The sequence below is a fragment of the Saccopteryx bilineata genome, chromosome 5 (genome assembly GCF_036850765.1).
Source record: "Saccopteryx bilineata isolate mSacBil1 chromosome 5, mSacBil1_pri_phased_curated, whole genome shotgun sequence".
Classification (NCBI taxonomy): domain Eukaryota; kingdom Metazoa; phylum Chordata; class Mammalia; order Chiroptera; family Emballonuridae; genus Saccopteryx; species Saccopteryx bilineata.
The window spans coordinates 188,535,369-188,555,242 of NC_089494.1; the positions used below are offsets into that span (position 1 = coordinate 188,535,369).

Consider the following 19,874-nt stretch of genomic DNA (forward strand, 5'->3'; position numbering starts at 1 on the left):
TAAGTGAATACATAAATTTAAAAAAATATTTTATTTGAAATTTTCTAGGAAAAAAAAATTCATCTGGAGGATATGATATAATAAGAGGTTGTAGCCTGACCAGGATAGAGCATTGGACTGGGATGCAGAGGACCCAGGTTCAAAACCCCAAAGTCGCTGGCTTGAGCGTGGGCTCATATGACTTGAGCATGGGTTCACCAGCTTGAGCAAGGGGTCACCAGCTTGAGTGTGGGATCACAGACATGGCCCCATGGTCACTGACTTGAGCCCAACGGTCGCTGGCTTGAGCCCAAAGGTCTGTGGCTTGAAGCCCAAGGTTACCAGCTTGAGCAAGGGGTCACTCGTTCTGCTGTAGCCCACCCACCCAGTCAAGGCACATATGAGAAAGCAATCAATGAGCAACTAAGGTGTCACAATGAAAAATTGATGTTTCTCATCTCTTTCTTCCTGTCTGTCCCTATCTGTCCCTCTCTCTGTCTCTGTCACCAAAAAGTAAATAAAGAAGTTGTAATGTATGAGAAGCTTTGGCATCTAAAGTGAAATAGAAATATAAAGTATGAACTTTAATTTGTACCCATCTTCAAGAAAAGAAATGTATTTTTAACAGTAGACAATTTGAAAAAAATAACTCTTTCAAAAGCTATTTTGTATAATTATTCTGAAGCTCAAATTCATTCACATTCTATGAGTAACTAGTAAAACCTAAAATACCTACTCTCCCCTTCTCCCCCACACAACATATAGGTCCATTCACTCTTCACTCCCACCTGCCATTTGCCCATTAATTGAAGGACACCATGTTGAATTTCCAGGAGCCAATAGGCCTCTTGAGAAAAACAAAAAAGAAACATTTTAGGATCAATACCTGGATCCTGGGAAACTGGAATTAATATAATAAGGGTGAGAGAGTTGGGGGCCATTGCTAATATTTCAAGGACATTTACTTCCTTAAGGGCAGTGCCTGGAGAGAGGTTTATGTCAGCATCATCAGTTTTTAAAATAACACTATAATGTAGTGACTGCAAAAATTACTAGGCTGACTCCAGGGGACCACAGCTATAGCAATAGCAGATAAATAACATCCTGTGAAAAAGTAGAGAATAATGCTAGTACCTGCAACAGAATAACATTTATGGTCATCAAAACATTCTCCAACACAGGCCCTGGCCGGTTGGCTCAGCGGTAGAGCGTCGGCCTGGCGTGCGGGGCACTCGGGGTTCGATTCCCGGCCAGGACACATAGGAGAAGCGCCCATTTGCTTCTCCACCTCCCCCCCCCTCTTTCCTCTCTGTCTCTCTCTTCCCCTCCCACAGCCAAGGCTCCATTGGAGCAAGGATGGCCCAGGCGCTGGGGATGGCTCCTTGGCCTCTGCCCCAGGCGCTAGAGTGGCTCTGATCAAGGCAGAGCGACCCCCCCCCAGGGGCAGAGCATCGGTCCCTGGTGGGCAGAGCTTCACCCCTGGTGGGCGTGCCGAGTAGATCCCGGTCCGGCGCATGCGGGAGTCTGTCTGACGGTCTCTCCCCGTTTCGAGCTTCAGAAAAAACAAACAAACAAACAAAAAAAATTCTCCAACACATTATTGAGTTTGATTTTGAACAAGGAACTCAGACATGAGGTCTATATTATTCTGCTGTGGAAGGCTACAAAGAAAAAGTACATATCACTGTTGTTGCTGTAAGTGACAGTCATTTATTCACTCATTCATTTATTCATCCCATAATTTATTAAATATCAATCATTGTGATTTTCATTGTGCTAGCCACTGAACAATTTTTAAGCAAAACTCATTCAGTTCTCTTCTGGAGGTTGATGGGGCCTGAGAAAGCTTTACTTTTGTACACATGTTTATAGATCACAGCCCAGTATAAAAATAGTGTCCTCTGTTTTTCAAGCAACAGACTCCTTTCTAAGGCCCTTTCCCCCTTTTTCGTTAAAAGAATTTTTAAATGACAGCTATATAAAAATAAGGTATACATATCTTCACTTTTGGAAATAGAAACAGACATGTGTAGGAACTTTGTTGACAAGATACACTTTTACTCATAGACTGCTTCACATAATCATAGGTGAAGATAAAGTTTTCATCTAAAAACAAATGTAGTAAAGAGAAAATTCTTGGTCATTTAAAAGAATTGAATAACCTGAATGATGTCTGGAATAAAGTTTATAGAAACCTTTTAAGCCTCCATGTTTATAAATCTCTAAACCTGTTCTGATCAAAATACCAGCTCATGTTTTCTAGCTTCGGTATTCCATTGGAAACAGATACTTTGATCAATGATTTTCAACTTTCTCATTTCATGGCATGCATAAAATAATTACTAAAATTCTGAGGTACACCAAAAATATATTTTTTGCTGATCTGACAAAAAAAGGGTATAATTTTGATTCATTCATACTGGATGGCTATTAGTGTGTTGGCTGCTGTCATATTTTTATTTGACAATATAAAGGGAAAGAGGTCAGTGCCCCTTACTGAATAGTAAGGTATTGCATGTTTTAAAAGTTATTGCAGCACACTGGTTGAAAATTGATGCTTTAGACACACCACAGAGAGCTTTGAAGTCCCTGTACTGATGAACTGTCACCTCAAAATCTTTAAATCCACAGAAGGTATACTGTAAGTGAAAACTCTATGTCAAAGTTAAAATTTTAAAAAAGAAAGAGACCAACCTTCACTTAGCAATTCTAATATGAGAGACAAAAGGGTAAACTATGAATGAAGAGCTGTGGCTGGTACCTTTTGAATGCCTGCTTGGGACTCCAGAACGTTATTCTCTGATCCATTGCTCCGGTTGATCATCCGCCACATCTGGGAATACATGCTGTCCCTCTCAAAAGGATTCATTCCCTTCATGCGAACATGCTCATACACTGCCGAGTCCAGAACTGTGCCGTACGGGATGTCTGTCTGCTTGGAAAGGTCTTGAAGAGACCTTAATTATTAGGAAAGAGGAAAGACAAAAATAAGAATACTGAATTTTTTCCAGTGGAAATAAAGTTAAAGGAAGCAAAGAATAGTATATGTAAATACATATGTCAAATTGCTCTTCTTATTTTGTTATTTCTTAATATTAAGATGTAATATATTAGGATAGTTGCTGTTAGAATGTATGGCACTATGCAAATCACTAGAAGACAAAGTTACTGCTAAAGGAAAGGTAAAAGTTCCTGGTGGTAAGGAAACGCTTTTTTGTAGACCCACACTATAAAAAACAAACAAAAAATACTGAAATAAAATCTAGCAATCCCATTAAAGCAAAGACAAAATAAATTAAATTGCTAGTTAGTCATATAATCATTTTGTTTTTTAAAATATCAACATATTAGGTGGCAAGGCTTAAATATTTTTATAAAATAATTTTCATTTTCCATAAACATGTTTTAATTGAAATAAGCCAGGCAATGTAAGAAATATATCATATCACCTCATTTATTTGAGGAATTCAATGAATGTGAAATAAGCAATGAAATAGAGTCAGAGGCAGGATCAAAGGGACCAGAGGGAAAGTGGTCAGAGGGAAGGTAGAAGAGAAGATGGGATCAGAGAAGGGAAAGAGATTAATGAAATTATATTATATATACATAACACAGCATTATAGAGAACAGGACAGCAAATCCTGGAGGGAAGGCATGGGGTGGGGAGGGAGCATGGGGGGTGCTGAGGAGAATATGGGGGTGGGGGGAGACATATTCAGCAGGAGACTTGAATCTATGTAAACACAAATTAAAATTATAAAAAAAAAACATGTTTTAGCTCAAGTGTATACTTAAAAATTTATTTTTATAATAGTTATTACTTATTGAGTGGCTAATATATATATGTATATATACACAAGGCATTTGAGATGCATTATCCTTACACCAATGCCTCATGTTCAGAACTATTTTACCTGTTTTATACATGAGGAAACTTAAGTTGTGTGAATAAAAGATTTGTTTAATGTGGCACATTTAGTGAGGAATAGAGAGAGGATTCCAATATAGACCTGACTGACTTCAAAAGTCATATTATTTCTACTGCAAGATTCTGACTCTTATTTCTATATTTATTTTGCTATATTATTTACTTTGTCTCCCTCTCTCTCATGTGTGTGTGTGTATGTGTGTGTGTGGAGACTTCAATATAATCAAGTAAAATAAAGTCCATGCTCCTGGAAAGCTAAATATGTTTTTATTTTTCTCTTTTACAGAATAAGGCTTCAGGATTTTCTTATCAATCTTTGACTTAGACACGGTATCTTTTTTTTCAGGGTTCTTTCCAACTTGTTGGTTAACTTTCTCACATCTGAGTTTCTGAGTCACTCTACTTTCTTGGAGAACCAATTACCACTCCACTGAAATTCATTGTATTTGTGTTGGTGCCAAACTCTAATGACTGACATTTAAGAACAAAAATGTGTCTTTGGTATATATTCAAAATTCGATGCTTGCACTCTTTAGACTCACTAACCTCTGAGAACAGGAGCAGATGCTTTGGAACATTGCCATATTCTGAACAAGAATAAATACCCACAACTCTTCAACCATGATCTCTTATTATGTATACCTCTGACCTTTCAGTTTGTTTCTAGATGAAGTTCGCTAATGATTTCCTGGGATCTTTGCAACCAACACCAACCAGCATTGGGCAAGGGTATTGGCAACATTCTTGCAGGTCACCATTTTCCGTCATGTACAAAATTGTGTTGCAAACAACAAATTATAAACTGTACTTGCTAGAAAAGTACATATTTATATCAATTTTAATAGTAACTTTTAGCACAGTTTAATCTGTATTTTATTGAGTTTTATGTTTTTGATGTATCATTTACTCTATAGAACTACTAAGATCATTTTTTTGGTTCGACACTTTTACTGCATGAAATAATGCATTTAATAATTACTTTTTGAAGGGATGCATTTTCTGGAATGATCTATAACTTGATATTATTCTACCATTTATAAATAATAAAGTGACAGTATAAATAAGTGCAGGCAAAAGCAAAAATCTACATGAGTTACAGGTAGCTAGGTACCTGAGAAGAGACAAACAGGGTATTTGCTCCTGGGACATACCATAACTATCTTGGAAATTGTGTAGCATTAAGAATTTTGTTTCAAAAGAAAATTTACATCTTATTTACTACTGTCTCAAGAAAGAGGAATAAAACTGTATTCAAAATGTTAACATTTAAAAAGATTTTCCACTGTCTGGTGGCAGATACTCAAAGTGATAACACTGGGAAAGAAATGAAACCTATCCATACAGGTTACAGTAGCAGGCTTCATTCATTCAATTACTCTAAGTATAAGGTAGATATTCAGAGCTTGCACCTTCTAGAACCTGAAGGTGTAGGCTGGAGAAGGCCACATTAGGGTTCATCAGAACCCTTCCCAGGATAAGACTGGCCACTGGCTGCTTAGTGATTCTAGCACTCACTCTTGATTATAACTCTCAGACTTCAATATTATAATGAGATCATAGCCTAGGGGTAAAATTGTTTTCTGCTTATGTTTAAATATTATGGTTTCCCAAATAATCATACTAGTAAAATACTGTGAAATAAATTAACACCCCCTCTTAGTTTTCCATAAGAAAAAAAAATCAAATGGTAGAATATTTAATATTTAACAATAAGGTTTTTTATAACATAGCATCACCATATATAGTAGCTTGACAACTTTAAGGTATAATACTCTTATAATGCAGGGAGTTTAGTTGGTAAAACTGATTTGTATAACAAATATTTAAAGCAATATCCTAATATATTGCCTATGTGAAATTCCTGATTCTAGAAAAAGAAAGTTTTTTTAATTTTTTTAAAGTAGACATTATTTTATTTATTTTTGTGACAGAGACTGTGACAGAGACAGAGAGAGGGACAGACAAACAGGAAGGGAGAGAGATGAGAAGCATCAGTTCTTCGTTGCGGCTCATTAGTTTTCATTGATCGCTTTCTCATATGTGCCTTGACTCAGGGGGCTACAGCAGAGTGAGTGGAGTGACTCCTTGCTCAAGCCAGCAACCTCGAGCTTTATGCCAGTGACCTTTGGGCTCAAGCCAGTGACCATGGGGTGATGTCTATGATCCCATGATCAAGCCAGTGACCCCTTGCTCAAGCTGGTGAGCTTGCACTTAAGCTAGGTCGAGGTTTCGAACCTGGATCCTCTGCATCCCATTCTGATGCACTATCCACTGCACCACCGCCTGGTCAGGCAAGGCAGTTTATTTTCAACATACTTCAAATTTAGAAGAGCAGGGCATTTTGTAACTTAGAACAAAGGCTTGTTCCCTTTAGCTTCATTTCTAATATCAAGTCAGCTTACAAATTTGCCTTGAGATATGCTTGCAGTGAAAATTATAGCTTGTCTTAGTGTCATTCCACTATAGTACCCAAGATAGCAACAATGGTGATAAATATAAAATGAAACAAAATGAAGTGAGCTCAAATAGCTTATTACAGAAAGAAAGGCTGTTTTAGAAGCCCAACACAGAGAGTGACTATTTTAAATGGTCATTTTGCATTTTCATGGTAATAAGATTTTAGAGCCAGATCAGCAGAAATGCTATGGCCTATATTATGATCCCCTAAAAGAAATCTAGTCAGTTATTCTGCAAGAGGTAATTCTCAGAAATTGCATTTGAAGGTCAATGTCTGAGTATATATTATATAGACATGACAAATCATTGTTTTAAAATGCAAAACAAGTCTAAAATAATAAGTACCCAATACATAAATTAATTTACCATAGCAAATATTGACATTTCTTTTTAAACAATTGGCAGTTTTAGCCCAGCCATAGAAGAAACGGGAAAATCTAGAGCATTCTAAAAAAGAGTTAACTGTGGATATATTCATCCTACTATATTCCATTTCTCCACCTAACCACACAAAACCTAAATATACGCACATAAAACTCAATTAATTATTATTCAGTACATCTATTAAACCTGAGCCTCTCTCTTCCAAACCCACATACCCAGTCAAGCACACAGAGTAAAACATGATTACCTATGGTTATAAGTGATGAAGAATAAAAGCAAGCAACTGTTTCGACATTCTAATCAGCCTTGTTTTCTCAATATCTTACTTAAAATCTTCTTTTATTCCTTATAATGGCAACTCATATGACTAGCAGCCTGAGTACTAAACAATGCTGAGAGTTGATAGGTAGGTGATAGTTGGGTGAACATTTCATGTACTGAGATACTGTGTAATTTAGAGCAGTTCTGTGAAAGTAAATTTTAAAAATTTGAATGGATCTAGATTGATTTCAAAATCTTTCCATGAGAAGTTTTTTCTGTTTAAAACACTTTAAGCTTTGAAAATTAATTTTGATACACATGATAGTCTGATATTAGGTATAACTTTATAGCAATAGTTTTGACATTGGGTATATTTTAAAGTCAAGCAGATCTATTGGTGAGCTGTGTGATGTTAGGTACTGCTGTTAACCTTACTTTCTTCATCTATCAATGGAGAGAATAACTGTGTCCTCCTCAAGAAGTTGTTCTTGAGGAATAGCTTTATGATGAGAAGTTACGATGAGAAGACCTGTCATATCAGTGTTTGATAAAGTTACATATTATTTTTATATGAAGATTATTATTATAATAAATCCTCTTCTTATAATGCCCTATGTAATAAATTTCTAAAGAATTGTGTGTGTGTCTGTGTGTGGGATGATCCCTTATAAAAATTGTTGAAGGCATGGCCAGGTAGTTCAGTTGCTTAGAGCATTGTCCTGACATGCTGAGGTCCTGGGTTTGATTCCTGGTGAGGACACAAAGAAGAATCAACCAATAAATGCATAAATAGTAGAACAACAAACTGATGTTTCTCTTTCTTTCCCCCTTCCTCTTTCTCTAAAATAAATAAATAAAAATAAAAATTAAATTGTTGTAAAGGTAATGCATGAATTGAAGTCAAGCCAATGACTCATTTCCTATCCAAGTACAAGATTATATAAAACTAACTGGTTAGCCCTGGCCAGTTGGCTCAGTGGTAGAGTGTCGGCCTGGCGTGCAGGAGTCCCAGGCTCGATTCCCAGCCAGGGCACACAGGAGAAGTGCCCATCTGCTTCTCCAACCCTCCCCTTCTCCTTCCTCTCTGTCTCTCTCTTCCCCTCCCACAGCCAAGGCTCCATTGGAGCAAAGTTGGCCCGGGCGCTGAGGATGGCTCTGTGGCCTCTGCCTCAGTCACTAGAATGGCTCTGGTTGCAGCAGATGGGCGCCCCAGATGGGTGGAGCATCACCCCCTGGTGGGCATGCCGGGTGGATTCTGGTCAGGCGCATGCGGGAGTCTGTCTGACTGTCTCCCCGTTTCCAACTTTAGGAAAATACAAAAACAAAAACAAAAAGAGCTAACTGGTTATAACTTTCTTCATAGCAAACTCTTTGGGACATTTATATAAATTTGTGTAATGAAATTGTTATAATGAATATGTTGATAATAATATATTTCTAAAATTTTCAGCTAGTTAAAAATATAATGCCCATCGCTTCTTAAATAAACTTTCACTTAGCCTGACCTATATAGTGCCACAATGGATAAAGTGTCGACCAGGAATGCTGACATTGCTGGTTTGAAACCCTAAGCTTGCTTGGTCAAGACACATACGTGAATTGATGCTTTCTGCTCCTACCCCATTTTTCTCTCTCTTGCTCTCTCTCTCTTGTTTTCTCCCTCCTCTCTCTAAGATGAATAAATAAGATATTTAAAAAAATAAACTTTCATTTATATTTTTACTAATTTTCCTTTAACAAGAGAATATCTCTCATGACTTGAGGTGATGAACACATAATACAGTATACAGATGATATGTTGTAAAATTGTACATCTGTAATCTGTATAATTTTGTTAACCAGTGTTTCCCCAATAAATTTAATAAAAAGGAAAAAATAAAACTTATAAGAAGAGAATAGATCTTACCAATATAAACTCTCAGAAACCTTTTTCTATTTCTAATTTTCCTCCTTTCCTTCCTTCCTTCCTTCCTTCCTTCCTTCCTTCCTTCCTTCCTTCCTTCCTTCCTTCCTCCTTCCTTCCTTCCTTCCTTCTTTCCTTCCTCCTTCCCTCCATCCCTCCCTCCTATCCTCCATTCCTTTCTTCCTTTTCTTTTTTTCTTCCATCCTCTTACTTAGTTCAGGGTTTTCCCCTTACGCTCTACCTAGTTTCCTACTCTGGATGTTGATTTCAGTATCTGCCAAAGGACAGATATTGTTGTAGCTCCAAGAGTCCTCTAACAATCACGTGAAAAGCCTGCCTGGTGCCCACTGCTCTTCATTGGTTTTAGCAGTTGAGGGCTGTTGTAGGTGCAGTGCAGAGGCAGGTTTTACAGCATAAAAACGTGCTCCACAATTTAAACCTTAAAAGAACAACTAATATGACAACAGAGTGAGAATTGGTGTCATGGAGACCCAAGAAGCATGGAAAAGTGTTGGAAAATGGATTAAGGTGGACAGGTAAGGTAGGCCAGACAGTGAAGTTACCGCCCACAACTGTATACCAGAAAACTGCTTAATTGCTAAAAGAATGAGTTGTGAAAACATAAAGATTTGACTTTCAATCCTTGGGCCAATTATTTAAACTTCTTCATATTGTAATTTCTTTCCTACCAAACATAGAAAAATAATTTTTAATAAGATATCTGGAGTTTTGAAGTAGATATTGTATGTAAGACACTTAGCTTAGTACACAGCTCTGCATAAGTCCTCAGTTATTGGTAGCTGCATTTATTAATTTATTATTATTATTACTATTAATTTATTATGTTTGTTTTATTACTCACATTACTATTACTTTGTTCTCTATGGTTTTGGAAATAGCCATTTCTTTATTTTCCCACCAAATAGATTCGTTCTTGGCTAATGCCTCTTTTTCACCAATGGCCTTTCTAACTCTTCACCTCATCTAACCTCTCTCATCAAGTTCTGCACATTTTACCATGCTGCAAATCTGTCACTACCTTTGCTTTTCCATTGCCAATATCCTCATCATTTCTACCTAGAAAGTTATTCAAAGTCTTTTCCCTATCGCTACTCTTACCCACCTTCAACCCATCCTCCCTGCACCACAGTTAGAAATATTCTCTCTGATATGCAAATCTGATCCTGTCCCTGCCTCACTGAAATAGTTCCTCTACATCTCACTGCCCTTTGAACATATTGCAAACTTTCTGGCATCAAGACCCTTCAAATATTTGGCCTAATTTTTTTCCTTTCTTAGAAACCACCTTTGCCTTATTTGTATTCACATTATAGGGCAAGCAGACCATTTCATCACTCCTTGCCTTTTCACATGTCTTGGTAGGTGTTGTCTCAGCAGAAGAAATTTCCTTATCTACTTTGTAAATTCTCTTCCTTCGAGACCAAACTCCAGTGCCTCCTCAGTGTTCTTCTAACACTCAGAATGTGTTCACATTTTATCACTGTGTTTTGAAATTCTACTTCTATTTTCCTTAATTGGAATATATGTTGCTGATTCTCATAATAATTATTATTTTTATTCATCTTTAACATAAACTTGCATTATATAATATATATAATATATATTATATATATTGCATCTCAATAAAGCTGGGAAGAAGAAAAAAATACAAAGCAAACAAGACTAAAAAAAAAGTATTTGGAAAAGCTGAGGTTACAGTCCATGATTCTAGTAGACACAGGACCCAGGACAAATGGAATGTCTGTTTCAGAAAAGAATACTTATCTAAGCAGTGTAGAAAAACAGCAGAAAAGTAATGGCTGGCTTAATGAGTGATTTCTGACTGAAGTATTAGAAAAAAGATGGTGAAAAAAATGGCTCAACTAACTCTGCTAACTGAAATGATTAAAAGATACAAAAGAAATCATGGTTTTAGTAGCTAAAGCAAAAATAAGCACCAGAACAAGGGGATAATAGTCACCTTTCATAATTTTGAGTATTTTTACAGAAAATTCAATTAAAATCATTTTTTCTTACAAGGGTTGATGTAGTTAAATAAAAAGGAAAAAAAAAATATGTGTGCTCTACTTATAAAACAACAAAATGAGTACCATGGAAAGGCTTTCCATCTTCCTATTTAGAGCATAGCCAATGGCTACTTGTTCTCTGGGGAAACCACGTTCTCCATCTTAGTAGCTTGGTCTCCACTGTGAAGTTTTCCCAAACTCCTCAGATACAAATTTGTAAAGAAGGTCTGATGAAATATAAGGGTATCAAAGGTAATGACAGAGTAAGCAGGACTCTAATATTCCTTGATGTGAAAAGAAAATTTCATTTGCTGATTGCTTATTCCATACTCAAGAGCTTGGGGAGAGCTATTTTAAGAGGATAAGAATACCACTATTTGGCCCTGGCTGATTGACTCAGTGGTAGAGCATCAGCCCAGCATGTGGATGTCCTGGATTCAATTCTTGGTCAGGGCACACAAGTGAGTATCCATTTGCTTCTGTACTCCTCCCCCCCTCTCTCTTTTCCTACTCCCTTCCATAGCCATGACGATTGGTTTGAGCACATCAGCTCCATCACTGAGGATGGCTCCATGGAGTCTCTACTTCAGGTGCTAAGAATAGCTCAGTAGCAAGCATGGCCCCAGATAGGCAGAGCATCTGCTTCAGATGGGGATTGCCAGGTGGTTCCCGGTCTGGGTGCATGCAGAAGTCTTGTCTCTCCATCTCCCCTCCTGTCACTTGGAGAAAGAAGAAGGAGAAGGAGAAGGAGAAGGAGAAGGAGAAGGAGAAGGAGAAGAAGAAGGAGAAGAAGAAAGAAGAAGAAGAAGAAGAAGAAGAAGAAGAAGAAGAAGAAGAAGAAGAAGAAGAAGAAGAAGAAGAAGAAGAAGAAGAAAGAATGCTACTATTTATTGAAAGCATGCCCAGGAAAGAGTTGAATGTTCTTTAGCACAATAATGCTAGGTTTCTCATTTTTAAAAGATTAAGGTGAAAGTCATATTAGTGGAAGAAATATGGTTCTCCCCTAGAAGATTAGATTGTATAGCCTGAAAGCCTAATTTATGGGGCAAGGTAGTCCAGAAGAAGCCCAGCCACAGCTAACTCCAGTGGAGAGCATGTACTAAAACTGAAGTGATTGTGTTTTTCTTCCTCTAATGGTGCCAGAAGTTTGTTCTTTTCAAGACAGCAGATGCCTGAACTCTGAAGCCAATAACTTTGAATGATACCAGACAGGGCAAAGGGCTAAGATTCCTTTACTTGTGGAGACAGGAGAAATTTCCCAAGGGAGGTCTCTTAGATGGAGAGAGTAGTTTATAAAAAGGGCCATATGAAGACCAAAGAGGACTGAGGATTTACAGAGGAGCATCAGCAGTTGAGGGTGGCTCCATGTAGGATGTTCAATTAAGACCTCAATGGTACAGCCATCTCCAGTTCCTCTGTTCTGTCCTCCTCCTGGCTCCTGTCCTACATCCTTCACCTGCCCTCAAACCTGTCCTTATATGGCACAACAGAGTAAAATAGATCAAATATAGCTGCACGTCTTTGTTCTCTGCATTTCCTTCGAATACCTATATGAGCTTATATTTTAAGAATGACTTGAATATCCATCACAATTTCAAGTGTGCTTGATCTAGAAAAATTGTGTAGTGATACTCACGAGGAGGACACCTCTCCTTTCCAAACAGTGTCTCTACAGGGTGGATGACTAGGCTAGAGGATTACAGCCTAGCAGATGACTCTCAAGTCGTTCCTGACAGATTCAGGAATATTTTATGTTCCTTCTCCCTTACAGAGGTATTAGGGCCACTGCTATCTGCCATGTGATATAGATAGGACAGTCATAGGTAATACTGGAAATTCATACAAAATAGATGCACTTGTGAAAGATGGATGTCATGGACTATTTAGGGCAACATCTATGTGTACTTGGAGAGACATTTCCCATACACATTGTTTTAATTTTAATTATTATTTTTTTCAGTTATAGTTGACATTCAATATTATTTCAGTTTCTGTTGTATTGCACAGTGGTTAGTCCTTATATAACTTATAAAATGATTCCCTGGAAAAGTCTGAAATTACACACATTCAAAGTTGATAGGCCATTTTGTAAAACCCAAAGAAAGATAGGAACACTTTGTCCTTCTTACTTCTAGTATGCATAATTAAGGAAAATAATTGTTAAACATTGTCCAAAATGACATTGTATACAAATGCAAGAAATTAGTCTACTGAAAATCTTATTGTCATGTCTAACTTGACCAAATTATAGCTAGGAATTAATTTTCTCACATCATGAATCCTGATATGTAGCAGATATTATATTTTTCTACCATCTGACAGAATTATCATTTGTGACCTTGTTTTCTATTTTAAATAGTCTATCAGTTAAATACAATAGTCTTTAATAATACATAGATATGTACACTAATTAAGCAAAACTTCATTGCAGAAGGCCCAATATTTTTTTAATTCAATTACTTTGTAATTTTTCTATGCAGTTTGTTTCTTAAATATTATGAAAAAGATACAATATTTATTTACCCATGACAATATGAACAAATATGGAATTATCCTTAATTTGTATGGCCAACATTTTGTTATGTCATCATTTATCATCAGCTAATTATAAAATTTATGTTAACACTATATACTCAAGTAATCTAATAAAACTCAAGAGTAGAATAGTGGATTTTTATGTTCCTGTATCACTGAAAATACAGCAAGGGCTTTGTTAATTTCTATGAATGTCCCTGAGGATCAACAAATTTCTAAAATAATCCTAATATAATCATAACATCAGGGAGCTGAAAGAGTTCCTGGAGGTATCCCTTAATTCAGTTAGTACCTTAAGGCCCATAAAGCAGCCTCTAAAACAGATGTTTTCTTCCTAAGGCATTTTAATGACTTAGAAAACTTAAGACCAAGAAGTTCTTACTCATGCCTAACCTAAAGCCCTCCTATTTCACATAAGCATCTCATTTTGTTCACAGTGAAAAGAGACAATAGTTATTCACCATCTCTAGTTAATATATCTTTATTTTAAATAACACTTCTTTTTCATTTTCATCCTTTTGCCTATTTTTTATTTATTCATTTTTAGAGAGAAGAGAGAGACAGAGAGAGAGGAGAGAGAGAGAAGGGGGGAGAGCTGGAAGCATCAACTCCCATATGTGCCTTGACCAAGCAAGCCCAGAGTTTCGAACCGGCGACCTCAGCATTTTCAGGTCGACACTTTATTCACTGCGCCACCACAGGTCAGGCCTCCTTTTGCCTTTTTCTTGTTGAGTTAAACACTAAATTTCTTTAGCGCTTACCCACAGATTTATTATTCAACTTAGTACATATTTCCTAAGTCATATTTTTTCTCTTCGATAGCAATTTTTGTATAATTTATAGACTTTATAAATAGATCATGATAGTTGTATAAAAGTTCTGAACAACATTTTCACTACCAGGTGACTTCCATCATTTCACTTATATTAAAAAAACTTTTTTTGATTGATTTTTTTAGTGAGACAGGGATAGGAAGAGAAAGAGAGAGAGAGAGAGAAAGAGAGAGAATGAAAGAAAGCATTTGTTCCACTTAGTTGTGCATTCACTGGTCTCTCCCTGTATGTGACTTGACTAGGGGTTGAACCTGTATTCTTGGTGTTTCAGGATGATGCTGTAACAGACTGAGCTAACCAGCCAGGACCAGTTGTTTTCTTTTTAAACACCAATGATACATTTTAACTTTATACCTGATAGATGATTCATTCTGAAAGTGCCTTCATCCACAAGTTTTGAACCATCATAGCTACATATACACATGCACAGTTCGTTTTTTTCCACCCCTGAAAAAAATATCACATATTTGTTCCTATTAAACTTCATCTCACTTCTAAGTACCTTGTTTAATTTGTCAAGGTCCTGATGAATTCTTGCAGTATGGTTCTAGTCAATAGTAACTCTTATTCAATAGAAAGTAATTTGCATATTTAATAAGCTTACTCCCTCTTCCATATGTCCAGTCAACACTGAAAATGTTAATAAAAATCAGGGCCAGCCCTAACTTATGGAGAACACTTTACTCAATATACCTTCTAAGGCTAACATTGAACCATTGATCACTACCTCACCTATGGCTTGCTAACAAGCTATGATACAATAATACATAATATTACCACATGAAAAAAATGACCCAAATAAAACACAGTGTGAATTCAAGTGAAGAATCAATAGTAATTTGTAATTTTTTTCCTACAAGATTTTTTTCAAGAAATTAAAGCACTAACCGTATTACCAGATTATTTAGTTATTTAGAAATAACTAAAGAGAAAGAAGTTACCAGGAATAACAGTAGAACTAATTTAATAGCTATTTGAAGACTCACTGAAACATTACTGTCAAAGTAAGGTGGAAGGTCATTGTTTCAGGGAAGATTCTAATGAATCTAACTAAAAATAAAAATCCTGGTTCTTCATAACACAGAGCAGAGAACAAAGTTTCTGTCGATAACTTAAACTTTCCCAAATACAAAGATGTTTTCCTTCTTCCCAGTGCAGCAGGCCTGTAGATTCCCACCCTCCTCTACCTCCATATATATTATATATATATATATTTATAAATCATTCAGAGAAATTATCCTCTGTTCTTAAATAAGCGATACTTCATTTTTGAGGGCTTGAAATAAAAGAAGGTCTAAACTGCACATCCTGAAGCTGAGAGCCAACTCTTATGAACAGCCACTCAATTTTCCATGTCCAAACTGTTTTTTGCAAATGTGTCCCCTGCCCTTCATTTGGCAGCAATCCTGAGAGTCTACAGCATCCCTCTAAGAAAATAACAGTCTTCATCTGGCAGAACAGCGCGGCCAGCTGGCTGCGGACTCCGTTCTTTGCCTTTCCCATGACTTCTTGCGATCTGGGCATCTGGCGATTTTCAACCTCGCCCTTAGGTTACAAGATTAAGATTTGAGAATATGGGCTGTTGTAGGTGTGTGTGTGTGTTGGGGGGGGGAGAAGTGGAGGAAAAAGCAGTTACAAATAAATTGACTATCTTTAGATGGAGAGCTTGTGAGGCAACTAAGAGAATCAGAAAACTAATGGGGTCAGATATATAGGGGAGGGTGGAGGTCAGCACACCAAGATTGCTGGCGATGGAGAGGACAGAAAGGAAAAGTAGGACTAGAAAAACAGAAAGAGAGAGAGAAAAAGAAAATAAGGCAACACAAGAGTTTCCTTTTAGCACTGCCTTTGAATGTAGGATTGCTTTTATTAAGCTCTCTATGTGGATGTATTTTTATTAGTTATCTTGGACCTCGTTTTTTTTTTTTTATAGTTCTTATTGAAATCCTTTTTTATTAAAAATCAGTTTTAAGTCTATAGAAATTGCAAGTAATTAACAAGGTTGATTAAATAAAATCATATTCATAGTGCCCTGTAAATAACTACTAGACTTTAAAAAGCATTTTAAGTTCTAGGCTATTTAAACAGATTTTTAACAGTAATTAGTAATGTTATATGACCCCCAGTTGAAAGAGACTTGTTTAGATTATCTAGATAATATATATTTTTAAGACTTTTTATAGTAGTTTTAGGTTCATAGCAAAACGTAGTGGAAGCGACAGAGGTTCCCCTGCCCTCACAGACATATCCTCTCCCATTATCAGCATGCTCCACCAAGCAGCATGTTAGTTACAACCAATGAACCGACACTGACATCTCACAATCACCCAGTATCCACGGTTTACATTAGGATTCATTCTCAGTGTTACATATTCTACAGATAAGAACGAATACATAATGACATGTACTCATCATTATATTATACACCATATTTTCATTGCCCTAAAAATGCTGTGTTCTACCTGTTTATCTACTCCACCAACTGATATTTTCACTATCTCCATAGTTTTGTCTCTAATATTTTCTACAAATGAAAAACAGACTGTATCTCAGACCTTATTTATCAAGATACTTCATTTGTGTATAGAAATTTATAGTTGAAGGGAAATAATTAGAACTGTATAAACAAATATTTGTGGACTGAGAGAAGGAATGAATCACAATTTTTTTCTTAGGAAACCCATGTGCATGCAAGACAGAAAGAGAGAGAGAAAGAGACAGACAGACAGGAAGGGGGGGAGATGAGAAGCATCAACTCATAGTTGTGGTACCTTACCATTAATGAAACATTACATAGTTGTTCACTGATTGCTTTCTCATATGTGCCTTGACCAGGGGGCTCCAGGAGAGACAATTATCCCTTGCTCAAGCCAGTGACCTTGGGCTCAAGCCAGAGACCTTTGGGCTTAAGTCAGTGACCATGGGGTCATGTCTATGATTCCATGCTCAAGCTAGCGCTGGTAAGCCTGTGCTCAAGCTAGCAACCTCAGTGTTTTGAACTTGGATCCTCAGCATCCCAGGTCAATGCTCTATCTACTGCATCACTGTCTGGTCAGGCTGAATCACATATTTAAAAACAGAAAACCAAAGTACAAAGTGGTATAAGAACTTGACTTATTTAGGAGCAGGAAAGAGAACTTGCAGACTTGTTCTGGGGTCTCCAGTCTCCCTTAGCAGTGCTCTTCTGCCAAACAACCCTGACAGCCCATCCCACTGCTGCAGATTTTCATCGCTTAATCTGCCTACATTACTCTCACGAAAGCATGCCCCAGCTCAAACTAGCTCCTCCAGTACGTCTGAACAGACTACTCTCAAGTGTAGGATTTTTACCATATCCACATACTTGTGATAGATAAGATTTATTTATTCAGTTGACTTCAGGTAAGAATGGAAAATAACAAGAAAGAGGAGAGACAAGTGTTTATATTCTTGAATACTTAATAAGTCTAGGCTTAGATGACTAAGGTTGGGGAGAGAGAAAGAAGGATTTGACTTGTTTGGAATGATTCAGCTTGTCCAGAAGATAATCTTAGTGGTGGAGGGAGCTTATTAGCTTGGCAAAATTTTCATTCCATTGAGCTCAGTGTAAATGGGTCTATTGCAATACTAATAGAGCCCTGTTCCTGAAAGTCACAAATCAAGTGGGAGACAACTTTTAACTTAATGCTCACTGAAGGGAGTCTTTGAGAGAACAACATACTTCTGATGGGATTGTTTTTTTTTCTTTTCAAAAAGAAAGACAATATTTTGTCTGTAATGTCAAAATACTATTTATGTTTATAAAACATCCACCACTGTAGCACTTAAGGGCTTTGACAAGTACAGTAAGCTGATCCAACACTGACCACTATAGAGCATGGAGATGAATGACGTCTGTCTGCGGTGCCTGTACATGCTGGAGCTGAAGCTATGCCGTGCGGTACTGAAACCTCAGAGCGTATGAATCAGGCCCAGCTCACCCCAGTCACCTTGATTTTGGCTTCTCCTAATAAAGCATGCAATTCTCTGCTGAAAGCTATGAAGTAGCTCTTTAGCGGAAGACTAAAGAGAGTGGGTGAGATACTATGGCAACCCAGACAGCATACCACTTGAACTCCCTCTCTTGTCCTGGAACAATAGGACAAAGAAATGGGCTTTCATATATCTTTCTGATTTTTTATGAAGTATATTAACAAGTCATGGACTTCTACAGTCTCAGGCTAGATTTTGAGAAATCCCTTTCTGGCTCATTTACTTAATGAATATTTACTTGTCACCAATTATGTACTCAGTAACGTACTACCTAAGGCACTGTGTTAATACAAAAGTGATAAAACCACCCTCAAGGACACACATTTTAATTAAGAAGCTAGAACAAGTAGAGTGATACTCCCATACAGTATAAGGCTAGATGCAGTTCAGGGTGTGAGGTAGATAACAAAGTGGTTCAAAAACAGGAGATGCTATAAATATCTTTATGTATGCTAAGAGGAAGGTCACGTACAGGAAGTGGTCCATAAGCTGACTGCTATGAGAAGGTGATTAAAAATGAGTTAAAAGAGAAAACTTGCCTAAGGAAGATATCCTGACCCAGATGTCTGCTAGTCACTATCAGTAACAGCTTATTTTCATGACAGCTAATCAAGCTAAAGTGAGACAACAGAGTGACTCATTCTGCTAAGTCCTTATTTACATTTAATTTCAGATAAGGCTTGCTGACAGCCAGATTTTGACCTCTGGGGGGCTGGGAGCATGAAGTGGCAGAGCAAGCAGACGGCACCCAGTGAGGCACACCATCGAGTAGGGGGTGGTGGCAGCTGTGTCAGAAGCAGTAGTAGAAGCAGCAAATTTGAAGTCTGGGTAAACCAGGTGAAAGAATTAATTTAGTGGGTGAAATTGTGGACAAAATGGTAAAAATAAATAAATAAAAGATAGTGATTAGCGCCACCAAAAATGGGGGTGGAGAGAAGAAAAGGTCAAAGAAGCTACATGAGCTCTTGTAGAGCAGGTAGAAAAGTGAAACAAAAGCTAAGAAGGGTGTATTCAGGAATTATGCCATGTCTCCTGTAGTTTATTTATTTATTTATTTATTTATTTATTTATCATAAAAATCTTATGATGAAGTTGAAACCATTCTCTTTTACCTTTACAGGAAATAAGGCTTAAGTAATTATGGTAAATAAGATTATTCAGGCAAGAAGTGGCAGAGACTTTGAATGCAGGGTTTGTTGATTTTGTATACATGGTTTCTGGTGCCTGGAGACCATGTAACTTAAACTGATCTGAAAGTAACTTTGCTAAATATCACTAAGTCATTAATATTTTTATGCAAAACTCTTTATGTTTCAAAAAACATACAATGACTCTGATATTTTTCATTTATTTACCTATTTATTTCAATCAATAAAGGTTTAGTATATTTGCTAATTATAGATGATCTGACCCACTGGTTAAGACAAAGTTTCCAGTGTTAAATTGCCTGGATTTACTACCTTAGCTTTTAGTTTCAGCATTTTCAATTCTAGATAAAAATAATTTATCTCTCATGTGCTATTATGAGAATAAAATAAGTAATTAACCCATACAAA

The 19,874-nt window shown here is 36.9% G+C and overlaps 1 protein-coding gene across 2 annotated transcripts in view; it reads right to left on the reverse strand.

The window, feature by feature from the left end:
• Positions 1-19,874, reverse strand: part of GRID2 (glutamate ionotropic receptor delta type subunit 2) — a 1,655,975-nt gene that overhangs the window by 295,066 nt on the left and 1,341,035 nt on the right. For both annotated transcript variants that reach the window (XM_066279539.1, XM_066279540.1), the window contains one exon: positions 2,741-2,936. In XM_066279539.1, the coding sequence (XP_066135636.1) occupies positions 2,741-2,936 (196 nt within the window). The remainder of the gene's footprint in view (positions 1-2,740; positions 2,937-19,874) is intronic.